General features: G+C 42.9%; 1 protein-coding gene across 5 annotated transcripts in view; it reads left to right on the top strand.

The window, feature by feature from the left end:
* The window catches only part of ANKRD44 (ankyrin repeat domain 44), a 292,499-nt gene that overhangs the window by 151,302 nt on the left and 123,176 nt on the right, over positions 1–18,021 (top strand). For all 5 annotated transcript variants that reach the window (XM_045847583.1, XM_045847579.1, XM_045847582.1 and 2 more), the window contains exon 4: positions 9,905–9,975. In XM_045847583.1, the coding sequence (XP_045703539.1) occupies positions 9,905–9,975 (71 nt within the window). The remainder of the gene's footprint in view (positions 1–9,904; positions 9,976–18,021) is intronic.

Below are 18,021 nucleotides of genomic sequence, written 5' to 3'. Positions count from 1 at the left end.
CAAGTATTCTGAGCCTTAAAACATGTGTGCCCTGGGCTCCTGACAGTTGCATGGAGATTAGGTTAGATTTTGTGTGGTGTTCCTTTCGTTTTTGAGGATATGCCTTCCTTCTGACAATTGTAAAGACATCCCAGGGCTGTATTCCGAATAAACATGAAATGTTCGGTGTTGGCACAGACAATGGCTAAGAGCCAGCACTACCTGACCGGTTGCCCCCACAGTAGAAATTTGGCCCATGGAAAATTGTAGGCAGAAGTCAGTGGGGGTGTAAAATAAAGAATTTTCTGTTATGATATCTAATGGTCCCAACTAGCTATGCTCACCACGCAAATGCTATATTAAGAGACATCCTAGCTCTCAGAGGAATGTTTGGTTTATGAATGTGCAAATTCCAAATCTTGTCTTAGACCCCCAACTTTGTTTTTTGTTTTTCCACATCTGAAAGGGGATGTTTTAATTCTGCAATGTGAAGCTGACCCATCTGTTTTCTTCAGGCATCTGGGAGTTGGTGATTGAGAAACTTGCTTTCACGTCACCTCCACAGGGGTGTGGAATCCACCAGCCTCTTAAATGTGGCTCATTCAGTAGGGCCAGGAGAAGCTGTTCCATGAATCTTGATCCACCCACCACTTTGGTGTTGGAAGTACTGAGCCGTTAAGCTCTCTAGTATAATTTTGGGTGGCATATGCCATGGCATTTTTCTTCCTCCCACCATCAAATTAGAAAGATTTAGCAAGAGACCATTGGGAAAGTTCTTTAGAAATTTTACTCAGCTGTGGAAGCTTAGGTAAATGCTTGGATTTCACATGGCTTTAATTTTCTCTGAGAGTTCCTGTGTCCAATTTGTATATTATATTCCTAAGGAAATATCACTGTAAGAGCATGATTATTTCCATCTCTGAACTTATGTCTGGCAGCTGACCCTTTAGAGAATCCAACCAAACTGTTTTCCAACTTAATAATGAATGAAGTGTTAATGATTCCCATGTTGGACAAATGATTTGGCCTTGCCAGAATAGCTCATTACAGCTGTGTTCTCTATTGTTGTGTTAACTTACAGAGCACAGTGTAACCCAAGCCCACTTAATTCCTACTGACATTATCTCCTGTTAGCCAGGCGAATAGAGCCCTGAATGCCCCAAGCAGAAAAAGAGGAATTTAGCAAGACCTAAATTCCTCTTGCTAAATTCCTCTTCTTATAACCGCCAGACTAGAGTCTGGCTTTATTCCCCCACACCCGACTCTGGCTTCTGTTTGGGAACTGGCCTTGTGGGGCTTAAGTCAGAGAGAAAGGTCAAGAGCTTGCAGAAGTATTTGTCCAGAGATGTATGAGTGAGGTCAATGTGAACCAATGAGTGGATGAGAGGTAAGAGGCAAAGGTTGGGGTATAGGAAGCAGAGCACACACGAAAGTGACTACAGTGACAACAGCTTGTAGAGAAACTCTGGGGATGCACAAGGGTTAGAGTGCTCAGCAGAAGGAAAAAAACTGGAAGTACCTGCCTTCTAATATGGGAGTGTTTGTCAGGTGTTGAGTCCTAATTAAAAATAATAAATTTATCTGAATGTAGGCCACCAGACAAGCGGTACTCCTGTAAAATTGTGCCCTGTGATTTTTTGAAGTGTGATTTCCACTCTCAAAGCAGATTGTCTCCAGAGCCATGGCAGGTCATTCTTTTGATTTTCCTGTGCATAATGTTACAGGAGAAAGTAGCTTCTTCTTGCTGACACAGTAAAGAATTACAGATCAGCAAGGCTATTAGCGAGCAAGCAGGTTTAGTGGTGATATGTTCTCCTGGAAGAGAACGGGCCTTGCTGAGGCAGAGAAGAAAGGCAAGGACAAGGGTGGCAAGGGCAAGGGTTGCAAGAGTCCCAGGTCCTTTGTTCTGAGGGCTTATATAGTTGGTGGGATGAAGGTGAAGAAGTTACATGTTGATTGACAGGTAAAGGTGGTGCCAGCTTTGCAGGGGGGTGGGGAGAGTAGTGGGGGTGTGTGAATACCGAAAGGTGTTTATGGGCTTTTTGCTTTGGGCACGGTGGGCCCTTTCCCACCTTTCAGGCCTTGGGTTGAAGGACAATCTCAAAGGCTTTCTTTCCTAGACAGTAGAGACGATACATAGAATTTCCAGGATTGCCTTCCTCCCGTGTCAGCATGGTGTTTCTTGTGATGTTGGAACACCGCCAAGACTGCCGAGTTAGCGGGTGAAACATGCCTCTCTCCTCCTCCCTGCCTTGGTTTGCTGTCTCTCCTACCTAACAATAACAAATATTCATCCTTTAAAATTGGACTTATTTTTCCTCCAGTAGTTAAAGGGGGTGATTAAGTCAGGCAGTGCTGCTTTTGGCCCCCAATATGGTATGATTATCACATGATGAACCATTATCTGGTGGGTGTGTAAGTTGGCTCCAGCCCTGGCTGGTGTGGTTCAGTGGATTGAGCGCCTGTCTGTGGACCCAAAGGTCACTGGTTCGGCTCCTGGTCAGGACACATGGCTGGGTTGCAGGCCAGTTCCTCAGTTAGGGATGTGCAATTGGTGTTTCCCTCCCTCTCTTTCTCCCTCCCTTCCGCTCTCTATAAAAAATAGATAAGTAGAATCTTTTAAAAAAATAAACTGGTTCCAAAGACAACTCTAAGTGGAGTTCTAAAATCAACTTGTGAACAACTGCCACACATGTAGAATTATCATACATGCTCCCAAGGTCATTGCTGTAAAGGACACTGCTCCTGGGTTGGGATAAGATTTAGTCTGTTTATTTAAAAAAAACAATAGCATGCTGATATCATTATATTATAATCATATTTCATATGGTCTTTTGTTTATATTTATTTTGGCAATTAAAAGCCAAACTTTAGATAAATCAGCCTTAAGAATCAGTCATTCTCTTTGATCTATAAGATTTTTCATTCACTTAGTTTACATTTTGTCTTTGTTCTACTTTTTCCTAGACAACAGGGCTAAGGGAACAAAAGTATGGCCTCTGGAAAAGATGCCCTGAGTCCCCATTCCTCTTGACCTCTGGGAAAACTAAAACCAAGTGGTAACAGGGGTGAGACAGAAAGCACGCTTAACTCGTCATCGGGGTTTATGCCTGACCACTTTTTGTCTGAAGAGTCAGAAACAAAGAGCCAGGCTTTAAAACGTCCTTGGGTAAAAAGCATTTGCCTTTAAATCATCAGGCACGCAGACCCCGTGTCCTTCAGTGCACAATGGCGCCTGCCAGGCAGGTAAATAACGTGAAGCTTCCTTTGGAAAAATGAGTTATAAATATTCAGCTCCGAGCCGGAACCATCTGACGTCTCCCTCTGACATGTAAACAAGACTGCGAGATGTCTTTGGGGGAAGCGGATGAGGAAGCCCGTGGCAGGGGGTAGCACTGATGAAATACGGCTTGATCCCCCGTTCAGATACCTCTGCTTTTGTCATCATAATTCTGCTGTTCGGGGAGAGGAGGGTTCCTGGCAGCCGCCTGCTCAGTCTTCTGAAGGAGGATGAGTGCAGGGATGGTGGACTTAAGCAGTGACCGGAGAGAAGCCGCTTCCTAGGTTTCTAATTATTTTTCAATACCTCAGGCTGTACGGGGACAGGGCTGGTGTTGCGGTGTGGTGCTCTATAATGCTTAGCAAGCTCAGGGTCATTTTTCTCCCTGAAAGAACTTTAATAGAAAAGCCACGTTTGGATCTACATAAGACTGAAAAACTATGAAAGTTTTCAGAATGTGTGAATAATAATACTAATAACAATACAATATAAATTCTAACTATAAATTCTAAGGAAAAGCAATAATACAAAACTACGGACATAGGCAAAGAATCTGAACAAGCAGTTCTCAGAAAATGAATTGTAAGTGGCCAGGAAACAAACAAATTAGAAGATCTCCAACCTCTCTATTAAACAGGAAAGCACAACAATGAGATACCATTTTCTTCTCATCAGATTTGCAATATTTTAAATGACAGGTACTATCAAGTATTGAGGGTGTGGGGACACTAAGCAATCTTACATCCTACGTGTGTAAGTTGGCACGCCCTGGAGGGTTGAGACCACCTATTAAGGCCAGAAGTGTGCATGATCTATGACACAGGAGGTCCATTTCTAATGATCTATCCTAGACCAATACTTCACACTTGCATAAGGAGTTACTTTATGGATGTTCATAGCAGCATTGTTTGAACAAGTGAAATACTGGAAACAACTGAACTACCCATTAATAGAGAGAACATGTTAAAAATGTTGGCATACATGTGGCAATGAAAAGGAATGGATTCAGTCCTGGCTGGTAGCTCAGTGGACTGAGCACGGGCTTTGAACCAAAGGGTTGTCGGTTCAGTTCTCAGTCAGGGCACATGCCAGGTCCCCAGTGAGGGCCACCTGAGAGGCAGCCACAGATTGATGTTTCTCCCCCTCTGTTTCTCCCTCCCTTCCCTTCTCTCTAAAAATAAATAAATAAAATCTTAAAAAAAAAAGAATGGATTCATTCTCTAAACATCAACATAGATATGAAAAATATATTTTTGAGTGAAACAAGGAGATTCCGAGTGTTATTATGATATGATACAATGTATGTAAAAGCATACTTATGAAACAATACTGTAGATTTAAAAACTGTTGTGTAATATTTTAAATGTATAAAAAGAATATTGTATTGATCACTCAGCTTAATTTTCTCCATTTTCTGTGGAGGCACATATTTGCATATAAAGGCATAGAAGAAACTGCAGCACGTATACCAACCTCAGAGCAGGATTTTCTTCAAGGAGCGGGAAGAGTGCAGCACTGGGGATGACACTCAAGGAGACTTTACCTAAGCTGTGCTGATCCATGTTTTTAAAGAATTCATTCATGTATGACTCCTATGGTCAAAACATGAAATAGAATAGGTCTGTTGCTGTTTGTTATGCTGGGCAAATTTCCAAAGCTCCTGGTCAGGCCAGCTCAGTAGAGGAGATAATGCTGAATCTCTCTTTTAACCAGAAATCACCCTTCCATGAGCAGCTCTTAATTTAGGTCTGGCGTGGGCTTAGAGCCGTGCCAATGGCAGATGCCTTAGTCTCTGTCCCTTAGTTCCTGACTCTGCTCTGATAATAGTCAGCAAGCAATTATGCAGTGCTTACCGTGTGTCTGGAAGTGATCGTGGGGCTTTTGTGGCACAGCCTTCTAGACTGTTCAGTATTTTTTACAGAAATGGGCTTATTTCATATATAATGTTTAGTTACTTGTTTTTTTTCACATAACAAAAACATGTGAGTATCTCTCCACATTATCATCATCACTATTATTTTTAATCCTCACCCAAGGATATGTTTTATTGATTTTAGAGAGAGAGGAAGGAGGAGAAAGAGAGAAAGCGGGGGGAGAGAGGGCGTGGGGAGAGGGAGAGAGACATCTATGTGAGAGAGAAACATTGACCAGTTGCTTCTCGTACATGCCCCCATTGGATGCCGCAATCTAAGTATGTGCCCTGACCAGGAATCAAACCCACGACCTTTTGGTGTATGGGATGACGCTCCAACCAACTGAGCCACGTGGCCAGGGCTCTTCACATTATTAAGCGTTCTTATAAAACATCACAGCTATGCTCTTCTTCATCTAACACCAAAGTTGTTTCCTGACAACCTTTCATGAAATGTCCTTGACGATTAGTGTTAATATTCACGAGTAGCTATTTTCTTTAGAAACACAGCACAGAACATTCTGCTGCACACACCCAAAGGAAGAAATAGGTTGTATGTAATGGGGTGGGGAGGGAGGGAAGGAGAGGGAAAGAGGAGTAAGGGGGGAGGGGAGAAGAAAGAGGGAGACTGAAGGTAAAGTTCTGACATGCAGTGGCAAAAGCAGGTAGACACAGGTCTGGGCAGGTACTAACCACACACATGCACCCTGCCCTCGTCAGGATGCTGGTAGGCTGGCTGGTGAGGGAGCTCCTGGGAGGAGGTGCTTAGATTCAAAAAATGGTGATAACCAAAAGGCATTTGGAGAGTCAACAAAAGACCCTGTGAGACCTCAGAGCTCTGCCATCTGTGGGCAGGCACGGGCCTCCTCCGTCTGCCTCTCCTGGGGGAGCTCGCCTTGCCAGGAGCCCGTCTTTGGGGTCAGCTGCACTGGTTGTGGGGAGAAGAGAGCATGAGAAAAAAGTTAAGACCCCAGCATGTAACACATCCTTGACCAGGAAGTATCTTTTCAAACTGAACTGTGCAACCAGTGGCATCTTGCTGTTACTCTCTTACTCCCCTGGCGTGAGTCCTAGGAACATCATGGAAGATACTGTGTGGCTGGACCATTCATTATGGAAAGGGTGGAAGTGTCACTTTGACATCAAGGGCCCCTAACTAAGAAAAAATAGTGTAAAAAAGGGCAACTTAATCAGCCATGTTTATTAAAAAAGAAAAACTTCAAATGTGTTAGGTATCTTAAAAACATCGTATAAGTAAATATTTCAAATATACAGAAAATTGTGGAAAATAGTATAATTAATATCCTTGTACACCAAGCTTAATGAAATTGAAGCTTCCATATTTGCATTGTATCTTTCTTTAAAGGCAACAAAACATTGGAGACACAGTTGCAGCCCATTGGCTGTACTTATTCACCCTCTTCCAACCCTCCCTCCCTAGGGGCCATTCTTCAGAATTGGAGTCTGTTTTTTTAGCCATATTTCTCACTTGTATTTCATGTGTATGCTTCTGTCAACAACACATAGAGTTGTTTTTGTAAATATAAAAAACTTTGTGTAACTGGTATCATGCCATGGGTTTTATTGTACAACTTCATTTGTTCATTCAATATTATGTTTTGAAGTGCATCTGTTTGTGTATAGACATTCAACCTGTTCATGTCCGTGGCAGTGTAGCATTACATTGTACAACTGTGACAGTGTACAATGTCTGCGACAGTGTAGCATTGCATTGTACAACTGTGACAGTGTACAATGTTCGTGACAGTGTAGCATTCCGTTGTACAGCTGTGCCTCAGTGTCTCTGCCATCTTCCTCTGATCAGCATGTAGAATTCCAATTTCTTGCAGTCACAAAATGCTGCAGGAAACATCCTTGTACATGTGTGAGGTTTCTCTAGGGTACATGATTGGGGTGGATTGCTGGGTGGTAGGGCGCACACATTGTGAACTTTGCTAGGTAGAACCGGATTGCTTCCCGAAGAGGCTTAGATCAACCCACACTCCTGCCCTCCCTGTTAAGTCTTCCCATTGCTCCGCACTCTTCCTAACTCTTGCCATTGTCACACTTTGTGATTTTCACCAATTTGATGGGTGTGAAATGCTGTGTTAATGTTGCTTTCATTTGCCTCTCCCAAGGAATTTTTTAACTTCCTTAATTATTTTATTTTGCAACTAGTGAATTTTATAATTCAAAACAGTCCACTTTTTTCCAATTACTGTTTACATTGTACATTATTTTGTATTAGCTTCAGGTGTACAGCATGGTGGTTAGACAACCATGTACTTTACAAGCTGGTCCCCCAATATTTAAAGTACCCACCTGGCATCATACACAGTTGTTACAATTTATTGACTCTGTTCCCTATGCTGCACTTTCCATTTCTGTGACTGTCTTATGACTCCTGAACTTCTCAATCCCTTCACCTTTTGCACGCAGTCCTTCTCTAATGAATTTTGAGAGTATCTTTCATATGTGTCTTGCCATTTGGGTTCCTCTTGTATTAGGTTTTTACATTTATATACAGGCAACACAAAATTTACTCTGTGAAAGACTGTGAATGATAAAATACGTATTTCTGTTTTATATTATTATAACCTGTGTTTAGAACTAGGGGGAGAAAGATACGATAGACTATGCTTCCATTTCCTCCTGTCCTGGATCTAGAGGTGAGTGAGATATTGGGCAGGGTCTGGAAATAAGAACCGCTGATGTTTTTCTAGGGCTCTGCAGTTTACACAGCACCTTCAAAGTCACTCAGTTCTCCCAGCCACCCAGTGAAGTGGTAGAGGATTATTGTTATTGTGTTCTCATTTGCTCATTTCACAGATGAGTGGCTCTTGGTCACTGGGCCAGTAAATGCTGAAAGCGGAACTCAAACCTAGGTCTTCTGCCTATGGATCCTGCTGTCCTTCTGAGACCTCACTCATTTCTCTCCAGGGTGTTTAGCCCAGGATCTACTGCTGCTGGAGGGAGATGCCTGCTGCCTGTGATTGTTAGCATGCTCAGGCTGGTTTTATTGGGTCCTCATTGATGTGAGGGGCTTGAGCTGTCGTAGGTGAGCTGCCTGGGTGGAGTTAGTAGAACTAGGATTTAAATAATGTTAAGTTTAATAAACTAAGCAGCAATGTGTTAGTGTCTCTCAACCTTGAGAGCATATTCTAATGACCTTGGGTCCTGAGAGAGCTTGTTGCCTGGCCCCGTCTCAAACCAATGAAATCGGAATAGAGGGAAGAAGAGTCATTCTATTTCTTTGTTTTAGGGATTATCATATTGTTATTTTCTATAATTTATAGTATTGGTAGTATTTGTTTCTAAAGAGAAAAATCGTGTAAGCTCCATGGTCTGTTATTTCCTTTTAGCTGGTGTCTTCAACTATATTTCTAGCTCACTCTTACCCATGAAAGCCTCCTCTTGTCTTTAAAAAATAGCAAAAAACAAGATTTCTCTTTTTCAAGCTGTCAGCTGGACTTGGCCTCACAGAGGTTAGTCAGCCCTGCTCCCACTGGACTTCATGGCCCTTGTCCAGAGGCCCCTCCTCCACACTCCCCTCCTCCTCTCCCTACTCTCTAGTGTCCGCGATTCACCCCTCTACTCTGCTTCCTCACAAGCACCCTTCCTCGCTGTTCTAAGGCTAAAATAGTCTCATCTTACTGCAACAACAAAGAGATCTATGTTTTCTCCTCCTCCTCCTCTTTGGTAGCCCTTTTATAGAACTTTCCATCCCTGATCAGCACCCTGAGCCCACCTGAAAAAGGCAGCTCAGATGGCGTGTTTTACTGACTCCCTTGTAGCCTCGGAAGACTTGCCCTCACAGAGAATGGTGAGGGTGTCAGGGGAGGAGGGCATAGTCTACTTTCCTTGAATCCATTCATATGGAGCTTCTGCTCCCCAGTGGTGAGGTGGCTCCAGAGAGATGAACCTTAGGCACATCCATGAGTGAGTGTGAGCTGGTTCTGGCTCCCGTGTGAGTCTGTCTGTCCACCCCAGAGTGTAAGGAGCCACGAGCAACCCACCAGGCTTTATGTTGTGTCTGTCTCAAAGCTCCTTGGAAGCTGGCTTGTTCCTATCAAAATCTCTGGCTAGTCCCAAAGAAAGCATTGGGATTCCTGGATAAAACAGATTTCTGCTAATCCTCTAAGCCCAGATGAAATCTCATCAGAGCTCAACTTTGCAAGGTTTGTTTGAGACTCAGCTGGCCTCTAGTGTACATTCACTGGAAGGCTCTCATCATTGGCAGTTTGCCAGCAAGGGGACTGTGTGCCCTGTGGGATACATATACTTAATGACCAAAAATAAAATAGTGTATCTGATTATATACTTTATATTCAGGAATATACATTGTATTCAGGAACACAAGCGCACATACTTGAAAAGCTCTTTGTTCTTCAGAACATACATTTCCACAGTCCCAGAGAAGCTCAGTCTTCTCACCACTGTATCTCCTACCCAGTGAGACGCTGTGTTTCTCATCCAGTCTTTACCCAGTTCTGTGACATTCCCAGTTCCTGATCTTGCTCCTTCCACTGTCCTGGGTGTCTCCTTCCACTGTACCAGGTGTCTCCTTCTGTCTAGTTGCTGGAAAGCACATGGCCAATACTAAGAAAAAAGAAACGAAATATGGCGACTGTGCCAGGCAAATGAGAGTGCAAGATAGAGCATTTGATGTAACATCGGCAGAATGTCCCCTGCCTGCATTATGCCTCTAACCCACCTGTGCTGTTTGGTTCTAGGAGCTCGTGTGAATGCCAAGGACAACATGTGGCTGACCCCACTGCACCGGGCTGTTGCCTCCAGAAGTGAAGTGAGTGATTATCTTATTTCATCTAACTCCTTCAGTCCCTAGAAAGAGAGCAATTCTTCCTTTTGAATTAGGGATTCTCATTGGTGAGCAAAAATGGCTTTTACTTCTTGTGCAAAAAGGTTACCAACATTGAACAACTGGTCTGTTTGAGTACCTCCTGCGTGCTAGGCATGGTGCTGGGTGGTGGCAGGGGCAGTCCACAATGGGCAGCCTGGTCCCTGACTTCCGTGAGTTCTCAATCTGGAGGGGGAAGCAAACAGGTAAGCAGATCAGTACAATGTCAGAGCTGAGTCAGAGGAGGGAGCAAATAACTGTTTGCTTGAATAGGAAGTCTTCCAAGAAGAGATGCCAGTTGAGCCGGCCCTTAGAGGATGAGTAGGGACTTAGCAGACCAGGGGAAGCGGGGAGAGCTGAGCAGGAGGATGCAATGCTGGAGGATGAGAGGCACAGCAGGGAATGAGTGGCAGCTTCAGCTGGATATGTTGGGAACCTGGGCTGTAGTCGGAGATAATCTGCTAGGGGAGGCTGGGTTACCTGGCCGAGGGCTGCAGCCCTCTGAGCAGTGGGAATGGTCACAGCAGAGGTAAGAGTGAATGTGACAGATTTGTGAGGCGAGTGGGAAAAGAAGCCCGTGAGTGCATGGTGATGCTGTTAACTGAGAAGGCAGAGGCAGAAGAACAGGGGTTGGGAAGCTGATCAGTTCTTTGGAACATTCTGAGTTTGGCTAACACGTCACTGGAAGGTAAGCCCGTGAAGGCAGAGATCTGCATTGTGTTCCCTGATGTATCCCAGGCCTCATACATTGTAGCTGCTTGAGAAGGAATTTATTTGAATGCTGGAAATTCAAGCGAAGATGGCTAATCAACTACCATTATTTATATAGGTCTAGAGCTTAGGAACAGAGAGGAAAATCATTTGAACCATGGTAAATGGATCAGCTGGTCCAGGGAAAGTATAAGGGTTGAGAAGAAAAGACCAATGTGGGAGAGGGGTGGCAGGGAACCCTGGTGAATGTGAGACCTGAAGCTGGTCGGAGGGGAAGCCCACCATCCAGACACACAGGAGGCTCTAACCTCAGAGGTACTTGGCATTGGATGACAAGTCTTTGTAGCTGGTTTTACCAAATGAAGCTCCTCTTCTGCTGCTGGAGAAGGTGATGCTCTCCAGGTACACCTGGGAGCTAGAGGGAGGTGTGGCCGAGACTGCACACACTGATGTTGCAGGCGTTGATGGCTGACAGTTGGCAACTGTCTGGAAACTGAACAATATCCTTGGTAGGTGGCAGCTTAGTGCTCACAGTCTTCCTTGCTGTGCCGTGTGATGTGGGTAGTTTTTATAAGAGGTTGGTTGTGTTCTCTTTCTAACTAGCCCACATGGAATGAGGGAGGCATGTGATCCTAAATCGCCTGGCTTGGACCCTGGGAGTTCAGGAACTGCTTATGGTCCACATTTCCTTTCCATTTCACCTGGGAAGGCAGGTGCAGTGGGCTGCTTGAGTTCATACAGCCAGCTTCATGTGACCAGCTCCTTCGCAGAGGAGTTTTTCTTGGTCTTTCAAAACCATTTGATCTTTGGTATTTTAAAAATTAAAATTAAAATTAAGTGTCTTTTAAAAGATGTGGGTTTGTTTCTTCTTTTAACAAGAACCAGGTCTTTTTGGTCCAGGAAGACATTTACTAAGCACTTCCTGTTCGCCAGGACCTGTGCTTGCTGACCTCCAGCGAAAGATGAAACACGTGGCCCCTGTCTTAGGAAGCGTGTAGTCTGGTGGAATGGAAAGACACAAAAGCAGATTTTATCAGTACTGTGTGATCGCTGCAAAGGCTTCAATCCATAAAACATCTATTTTCCACCAACCATCCCCTAACCTTTATTACATATCTTTGGTCTGTTTGAAGTCAATCAACCCAATGGTGGATCAATGTTTGTATCGGAGAAGGGTGTTTGCTGCTTCTCTAGGGAACCAGCTCCCTCTGCAGGTTTTCTGGAGGTAAAAAATCCCTTGCACGTGCCTCTTGCCAGGAAGAAATTAAAATGCAAGACAGACCCTGAGTCATAAATAATCAGGGTCATCTATAAGCTTGTGAACGAAGATGTCTTCACATTAGTATCTGTCATAGCAAGTTGAAAAGTTTCTCATGAAAATTGGAGTGTCTGTAACCAGTGTTGGAACTGACTGAGGGCCTCTTCATTTCAAAGCACATCACTTTGAATTTAGGAAGTCCACATTTAGGAAATTCTGGTTCTACTTTTGTGGATTCAATCATATTGCCGTTACTCCATGACTCCCCTAAATAATAGCTGGGGAAAGGAAAGCAGGCTTTAGGCGGAAAGAACAGAGAAGACTCGGACTGGTAATTTGGCTCTTAGCACTTGCCAAAGGGGATATGTGTGTTCGGCATGAGAGCTGGTACGTCTGTCTATTGCTTAGATGGGCAAGCAATGCTATTTACTTACCCAAATATGTATTAACAATCATTTCTCCTCTGGAAGGCTTCTGTACTGTCCTCAAAGCCCTTTGGCTTCTAAAATGTAGGTAATTTATTTATTTCAGGGTTCATTGTTCCATCAAAAAAGCAGAGCCACCATGGAAGATGCAGGATATGATGTTTACTAAAGGAATCAGGCTGCACACAGTTGTGCGAGCTGCTGCAGTGCACGTCAGGCTGTCACCTTGGTTTCTGTGTGGTCCTGAAGTCACTGTAGGCCAGAGAGAAAAGCTGGCTGTGGAAGGGGGAGAGCAGGAATCAAACCTGCGAACCCTCAGTCTACGGGACAAAGTTCTAGCCAATGGAGCTACTCCAGCCAGGGCAGCATTTTATTTTATAGTTTAAATTTTTTAAAGCTCATGTTTTCTCCTTTCCTCTAAAAAAATTGTCATTATTATGGCCTAAATGCTAGTCGACAGGAGAGTTGGAAAAATTATACAGGAGACCAGAATATCAATGCTTTCCTTAGGTTCTCTTTATGATTATAAGAAGATGATGACGTAGATAACATAGATGGTACCTGGAATGGAAAAAAAGCACATAAACATTTTGTAAGTTATTAGTTAGAAGGTAGGTGAGTCGTACTCAGATTTAATGTACAGTCACGTCACCCGGGTGCCTGTTAAAAGTACCTGTCCTAGCACCTCACCCCAGCGATGAAGCCTGTGGTTGGGCCCAGAAATCTGCAGTTTGAAAAGGAGGTTCTGCTGCAGGTGGTCTACACACCGCACTCCGAGACCTGAGATTGAAGATTGGGGCCACTTTAGTATCTGGCCTCGCCAATGTCCGAAGCTAGAGCTTCTCAAATAGTTTCCTTTGGATTCTCTCATATCCCAAAGTCTCCAGTGAACCCCTTTTATATTAACCAGAGTAATGAAGGGTGAGTTTAGTTTCATAATGGGTACTTTTAGAGGAATCATCCAATTAATTGAACAAATTAGTTGGGTGCCAATCTATAGAATTCTTACAGAATACAATATTGCTGTAAGTAATAGGGGCTGGGGCCCCAGTGATTTCAGTGAGAGAGCAAATGCCTTCAGGACTTGAGTGCAGGCTCGGGGGTGGCAGCCCACGGTAATGCCTTGTTAATACTTGCATATTATTACTTAGAGAGTTTGCTAATGATTGTACTAGTATATCTATTCTACCCAGATTTATTGAATATACACTGTGTGCAAGGCATCTGCCAGGCTTTGTAAAGAGCACAGAAAATTGTATATGGCTCAGACCCTGGTCTAAAGCAACTTGCAGTTTATAAAACTTGACATTGCTTATGCCTGCAAGGACTCGAGTCATAAACAATGACTTTTCCACGAGTAATTTATGACCACTTCAATGCAATGCACCTTTGAGAATAAAAAAAAAACAACATTGGGGGCGACAGTTTTTAGGACACAGGCTTCCTCTGTCTTCTCATCTTTTCCGCGTGCCACAGTGTGGGTTTCTCCTTTTGATGACAGGGTTGGAGTGGCCTTTTGTTAAGAAGAGAAAGGCATAAAAAGTAGAAATAAAGGGACTGCCCATGCCATCTCCAGTTGCTTCCCGGGTGACACCCCATGGCAGTTCTCCCCTCTCTCCATCCTCTCTGTGTCTTCCGTGCTGCAGCCTGCTGCGGAGCCGACCTCGGCAAGGCCTGCAGTCCACACACCGAGGGCTGACTGGCTGAAACCTCCGTTCAGGAGAAATGCCAGAATCTGCACACACGCTGGCTCATGAAGAAGAAATCAGGGCTTTGAAGAAGCACGATTCGCAGTGTGGCCTGAGTGTCGGTCTGGCAGCTTGGGTCTCGGTTGCTGTGATAAGAGTGAGCATCCAGAACCTTTTAGAGCGGTTTGGTAGAGTAATTTCAAGCCTCCTAAATTTAATAATAAAATCATTGAGTTTATAATTAGTTTATCTTTCTTCATTTTATTTTTTTAACTTTTATTGTATTTTACAAAAGTATTGGCTCATGATGGATTTGAAATGATACAGTTTTTTTTAAAAAACTGGTCACCCCAGATTGAGCGCGGGCTGAAAACCAAAGTGTTGCAGGTTTGATTCCCAGTCAGGGCACACGCCTGGGTTGCAGGCCATGACCCCCAGCAACCCCACATTGATGTTTCTCTCTCTCTCTCTTTCTCCCTCCCTTCCCTCTCTAAAAATAAATAAAATAAAATCTTTTAAAAAAATTGACTTTCTCCATTTAAAAACAAAACAAAACTGGTCACCCCAGACAGTTTGAGAATTATTTCATAAAGGCCCTTTTTTCATAAAGGCCCAGATAATAAATATTTTAAGTGTCAATGGCTATATATGGTCTTTGTCACAAATATTCAACTCTGCTGTTTTCATTCAAAAGCAGCCATAGATAATATGTAAACAAATGAATGAGGCTGTGTTTCAATAAAACCTTATTTACAAAAACAGACCAGAATTATCTGTGGTTAAAATATTTTTAGAAGTATTGCCTATTTAAGAATACAGGTCCCACACTGTCCAGTGTGCCTCGGTTGGGCATCGTCCCGCAAAGCGAAAGGTCGCTAGTCCAATTCCTGGTCAGGGCAATTGCCTTGGTTGCAGGTTCAGCCAGCTGGGGTGTATACAAGAGGCAGCCAACCAATGTTTTTCTCTCACATCGATGTTTGTCTCCCTCTGTTTCTTCCTCTCTTCCCCTCTCTCTAAAAATAAATAAAATCTTAAAAAATATATATAAAATGAGGGTTCCCCCAATCCGTATGCCTGCTGAACTCAGAAAGTGCTTGTTTATGTATAAGCTATAACTGGCACATAAATATAGTTTTTTAAAAATATTTTTTTAAGATTTTATTTATTTGTGGAGAGAGGGGAAGGGAGGGAAAAAAAGAAACAACGTGTGAGAGAAACATCCATCAGGTGCCTCTCTGCAGGCCCCCAGCTGGACTGAAACCCAGGCACATGCCCTTACTGGGAATTGAACTGCTGACCTTTCAGTTCACAGGCTGACACTCCAACCACTGAAGACTGAGCCACACCAACCAGGGCAGGTTTTTGTTTTGTTTTGTTTTGTTTGCTTGACCTATTGCTTTGTATGAAATGCAAATCATTTCTAAATATTCATTTAAAAGTAGTCATTATCACCTAGGCTGAGTTACTTTAAAAAAATAACATTTTGTTACTTTTAAAAAACAAATTTTGAATGACTTCATTGCTCTTATCTCCAAAAAGTATAAATTTGTGAAATGATCTTATATATGTTGTTTGGTTAGTCTGTTCTAAATTTATATAATATTTAATGCAAAGCAAGAATCTGTACAAATGCAATAAAATAATGCACATGGCAAAGGTATTAAAGTGACAGTATGTAATGTTATTTTGCTGTGAATGTGTAAAAAGGATACTGTACCATTTTTTTCAGTATTGCTTTGAGATGACTATCTTCAATCTTTTTGGCCTCATATCTGCAAAACTTTTTCAGCATGCATCTTCAAAATGTGCATCTCATTTATTTATAAATTATATACTAGAACTACTATCATTAGCTAATATTTCAAAGCACAATGTACTAAGGGTGAGGCTTTTCATTTATCTTAGTCTTACATAACCAAGGTGGATAATAGGCTTCTGATGGTTTTCCTCTGTTTTGGCCAAGCTCTTGTCAGATCTGATTACATTTGTCATTACTTGTACCTTGTAGTGTAGGTGATACAGAGCTTTTGCTAGGCATAGAAGTGTCAGCTCTGTGACTTCCCCATTATTTATTTGGGTTCCTTGCATAAATCTTGCTTATTTTAGAATGCTTTTAGTTTAAGGGTACATGTTACAGTCTGTAAATCGACTTGGCAGGCTCATCACTGAACCTTTCCTTGCATTCCAGGGCGGATGGATGTACAGAGCCAGGGCGAGCCCCTCTCCTTCCCGAGGGCATCTCCGCTGCTGTGCGGCGAGATCCTCTGTGGAGCTGGCTGATGGCACAGTGCCAGCCCAGAAGTTAAATGCCAGCTAAAATGCTTTCCTTTTTAAAGAAAAGAAATATAAATGAAGGTTGCAATATTTTTCCACATCTCAAGGGATTGTCTATGTAGCTACATAAACCTCCATGTTGATGAGACCAAAGTTGATAGAAATATTATCTTTTTAATTTAAAATTTAATGCTTTATTTGTGATTTAGCTTTTCTTTTGTTTATTTTTTTTTCACCCAGCTAGTTTTTAGGATAGAGCCTGGGAAATGTTTCTTTCAGACCTCCATAGTTCTAGCCATGTGAATCATACTGTAAGTGAGCCTAACGTATACACGTGTTTTGCTCTGAAATAGGCTCAAGGAATGTTCAGTAATCATTACTTTATTGTGTATCTTACTAAGGATGGGTAGTATGTTTCTTTCCCTCCCTCTTTGATAATCTTAACAAATTATTTGGTTGGGTCTTATCAGCTTATTACCCTTTACTTACAGCATCTAAATGGAGCCACACTATTTAAACTATATTTTTTAATTTGCAAAGTTAATTTCTTTTTGCTCTCAATCTACTAAGTTAGTCATTACTCTCAACATGTTACTACTACTGTGTCATGGAATGTTCTTTTTAGTTCATCATTTATATCCGTGATACAAGTATTAATTTTGAGAGTTTGAATTATCTACTACCTGGGGCACCGTTATACACTTGCATGATAAGGTAGATTGGACAACCCAGGCCTTTGGGGACTAGGGTGGACACTGGTGAGCATGGGTCTATGGAGGGTGCAAGGGTGTGGTATGATGCTTTTCTCTGATGATACACTGATAAGATGTCCATAAAGGAGCACTATTGGCTGCTCCCAAGGATGTCCCTGGATGTAAAGAGAAACCAGTAGCAGCCATTCCCTTTTCTAGAGAAGCTATATCATTCACTTAATTGAACAGAAGAGTGTCTTCAATCCTGGCTGCGTAACCAAGTCCCCAGGGAGCTTTGCGGACATTCTGAGGCCAGTCAGAGTCTCTGGGCTGGGACCTGGCATCTGTATTTGTAAGGGCTCCCCAGGTGGTTTCATTGCACGACCGAGGTTCAAGGTTTAAGGCACAGTTCAAGACGCTAACAAGATGATTAGGTCAATGGCAGGAAAATGAAAAGTGGGAGGCTCAGTAAAGGTGAAGGAACTCAGCAGTAGAAAAGACATTATCCGCTGTAACATGGAACAGGTTGGAAAAACAACAGCTTTGTAGCTGCAAGTTGAGGTAGTAACTTGTTGATCACAGAGTGAGGGTTACAATGTTGGCTGAGAGAACTGAAAAGTTATACATTGACCTAAGAATGTCTGGAGGGCTTTGAGGCCTTTGGCTCTGGAAAAGTGAGACTTGTTGACAAAACACTTCCAACCTCAGATGATCTTTGGGGGCCTTTTGGTCACCTGATGTGCACACGTGCACGCATGTGCTCTCATTTGGCCAGAAATACCTGCTACCTTCTAAGGACACCTTATACGTGGATGGTTTATTTGGCTTTGGAGACGTGTCAGGGCACTCGGCCTAACAAAGAAATTGCAGTGAATCGGTTTCAGTCCTCCACTCTTGATCTTTATTGTATGTTACCCTGCTTGTCACAGAGGAATCTCCATCTC

Source organism: Phyllostomus hastatus, unplaced genomic scaffold, assembly GCF_019186645.2.
Source record: "Phyllostomus hastatus isolate PE091 unplaced genomic scaffold, TTU_PhHast_1.1 phas_contig_57, whole genome shotgun sequence".
Taxonomy (NCBI): domain Eukaryota; kingdom Metazoa; phylum Chordata; class Mammalia; order Chiroptera; family Phyllostomidae; genus Phyllostomus; species Phyllostomus hastatus.
Note: the sequence above shows the minus strand (reverse complement) of the source record. Positions and strands in the feature narration are given on the sequence as shown.